This window comes from Octopus bimaculoides, chromosome 19 (assembly GCF_001194135.2).
Source record: "Octopus bimaculoides isolate UCB-OBI-ISO-001 chromosome 19, ASM119413v2, whole genome shotgun sequence".
Lineage (NCBI taxonomy): Eukaryota > Metazoa > Mollusca > Cephalopoda > Octopoda > Octopodidae > Octopus > Octopus bimaculoides.
Genome location: NC_068999.1, coordinates 5,394,485 through 5,396,984, shown reverse-complemented (window position 1 = coordinate 5,396,984; position 2,500 = coordinate 5,394,485). Strand labels below are relative to the sequence as shown.

At 38.7% G+C, this 2,500-nt stretch overlaps 1 protein-coding gene across 1 annotated transcript in view; it reads right to left on the bottom strand.

The window, feature by feature from the left end:
- The window catches only part of LOC106869426 (GRIP and coiled-coil domain-containing protein 2), a 121,436-nt gene that overhangs the window by 50,786 nt on the left and 68,150 nt on the right, over positions 1–2,500 (bottom strand). Inside the window, exon 19 of the mRNA XM_052974888.1 lies at positions 1,429–1,608. Within this exon, the coding sequence (XP_052830848.1) occupies positions 1,429–1,608 (180 nt within the window). The remainder of the gene's footprint in view (positions 1–1,428; positions 1,609–2,500) is intronic.

The window sequence follows — 2,500 nt, the reverse complement described above, 5'->3', positions numbered from 1 at the left end:
AAAAAAGTAAACAAGGAAATGTCATGGCGAAGAATGGTAAAAATATTTGACCAATAATTCCTTATTGTCACAGACATAAACACACACACACTAAAGAGGTGACTTAAGCACAGCTGTGGAGACAACACACACATGGATATACACTACCCCTATGCTGACGAGCCAGGTGACATATATTCTGCTATGCAGACAACACACATACAAGTCAGGCAACATATTGTGCAACTATGCAGGCAACACACACACACACACACACACACGAACTGCAGAGACTCACTCACACATACAGAAACTACACATATGCACAGAATCACACACACACAGAGAAACATATGCACACTGCAAATCATAGAAAATACACACACAAACACACACTACAGAGATAACTTATACAAACATACACAAAGCACATGAATATAAACACAAACACACACACAGAGGCACAAAGTGGAATTTCTCAACTTCAAACGAAACATTATTCCAATTTCTTCAACTTAAGAACAAAAATGTCAAGAAGTGGAGGAAAGGTGACGGAGGGTGGGGTCAGATCTGGCACTAACAGATTCTACAGACAAGATCACACAGGACTGATAAAAAAGATAATGGCTATTAGATTCGATACATCTTGCAGCAGACACATCTAATTTTAAGCAGCATTGCTTCAACCAATGTGAAAAGATGCAAAGTATTCCTTAATTCCTGTTAAGTAGTCTAACATTGCTGTCTCTAAATTACTGGAGTATTAACAGAGATTTGTTTCACTGCTTACACTGCACCACAAACTGTCCACTAAGATTTGGTGAATAAATACAACATTGTCCTAACGTTTATCTATACATTCAGTGTTGATAAAAAAAAAAATCTATACGTCATCATCATATCATCTTTTAAAATATGCCTTCCATGCTGATATGGGTTGGACAGTTTGGTCAGATCTGACTGGTCCAAAGACTGCATCATGCTCCAATTTTTTGGTTCCAGCACTAGTGAACTTACCATGTGGCTCTCTCTCAAGACTGACTAAGATCCTATTGTCATTTATCAATGCACCAGTAATTGACTAATTAAACTAGCACCCAAGAATGCATTGTAATATGTAAATCAGTCAATATTAAGCTCTTAGCAACTCAAGTTCATAAACAGCATCTCCCAACAATCCTTTCTACGATAGGCACTAGGCCTGAAATTTTGGGGAAGTGGGTGGCCAGTCACTCAGATTGACCCCAGTACACAACTGGTACTTAATTTATTGACCCCAAAAGGATGAAAGGTAAAGTCAACCTTGGCGGAATTTGAACTCAGAACATAAAGACAGAGAAAATACCATTAGACATTCTGCCCGGTGTGCTAACGATTCTGCCAACAAGCTACCATAACAACAACAACAATAATAATAATAATAATACAAGAAATAATTAGACATTTCACCTTGTAGCCTTCATAGTCATTCTGAACTGAATTCAGTTGTGCCTGCACATCATCCAGCTGTTGCTGTAGAGATTGAACTTGTTTCTCTTGGATTTTCATCGATCTCTGATGCACTTCAGTTGTGCTTTTCAGCCGTTCTTCGAGGCTATGATTCTCAACACTCATCTCGGACATCTGCAGCTGGAATGGAGAAACATATGTGAAAATACAATGAGTGTATCAGTCAAAATAGCAATGAAGCATTATATATATATATATATATATATATATATATATATATATACACAAACACACACACAAGGGGGTGCTAAAAAGTTCCTGGCTTTCAGGGTATCATAAAAGGCATGGTTGGAGACCCAACCTTCCAAGTTCTTTCACAGGGCTTAGAAAAACTGAAGGACCGCTGCAATAAGTGTGTGAATCTGAGAAAGGAATATGTTGAATAAAATCATAATTAACTGATCCTCCTGCATTTTCTTTTACTCAAAGCCAGGAACTTTCCAGCAGCGCCTCGTGTGTGTGTGTGTGTGTGTGTCTGTGTTATATGTATACATATGACAATCATCAACATCATTTAGCATCTGCATTCCATGTTGACCTAAGTTGGACAGTTTGACAAGAGCTGGCAAGTCAGAAGACTATACCAAGCTCTACTATCTGCCCTTCCCAACAGCAACAACTTTACAGAGTATACTGGATGCTTTTCACAGGGCACCAACAGATGGATGGACGGATGAACAGACAAACAAATGGATGGACGGTCAAACAGACAGACAGACAAATATATTTGGTATTATGCCTTAATGCAGAACAATTTATCATTTTGCTTGTAACACCTGGAGAGAGTGGCATCTACGTAAGTTGCTACATAACCACTTGAAATGTACATATTAAATGCATCCAAAATAATCTGCATCCAACTCAGTTACGTGCTTGTGTTGAGCTTATTTTTTGTGTGTTTTACTACAAAAACGTCACCAACTGCCTACCCTGAAGAGGAGGAAGGGGAGGAGAAAGAGGAGGAAGAAGAAGAGAGGAGGAGGAAGAAGAAGAGAGGAGGAGGAAGAAGAAG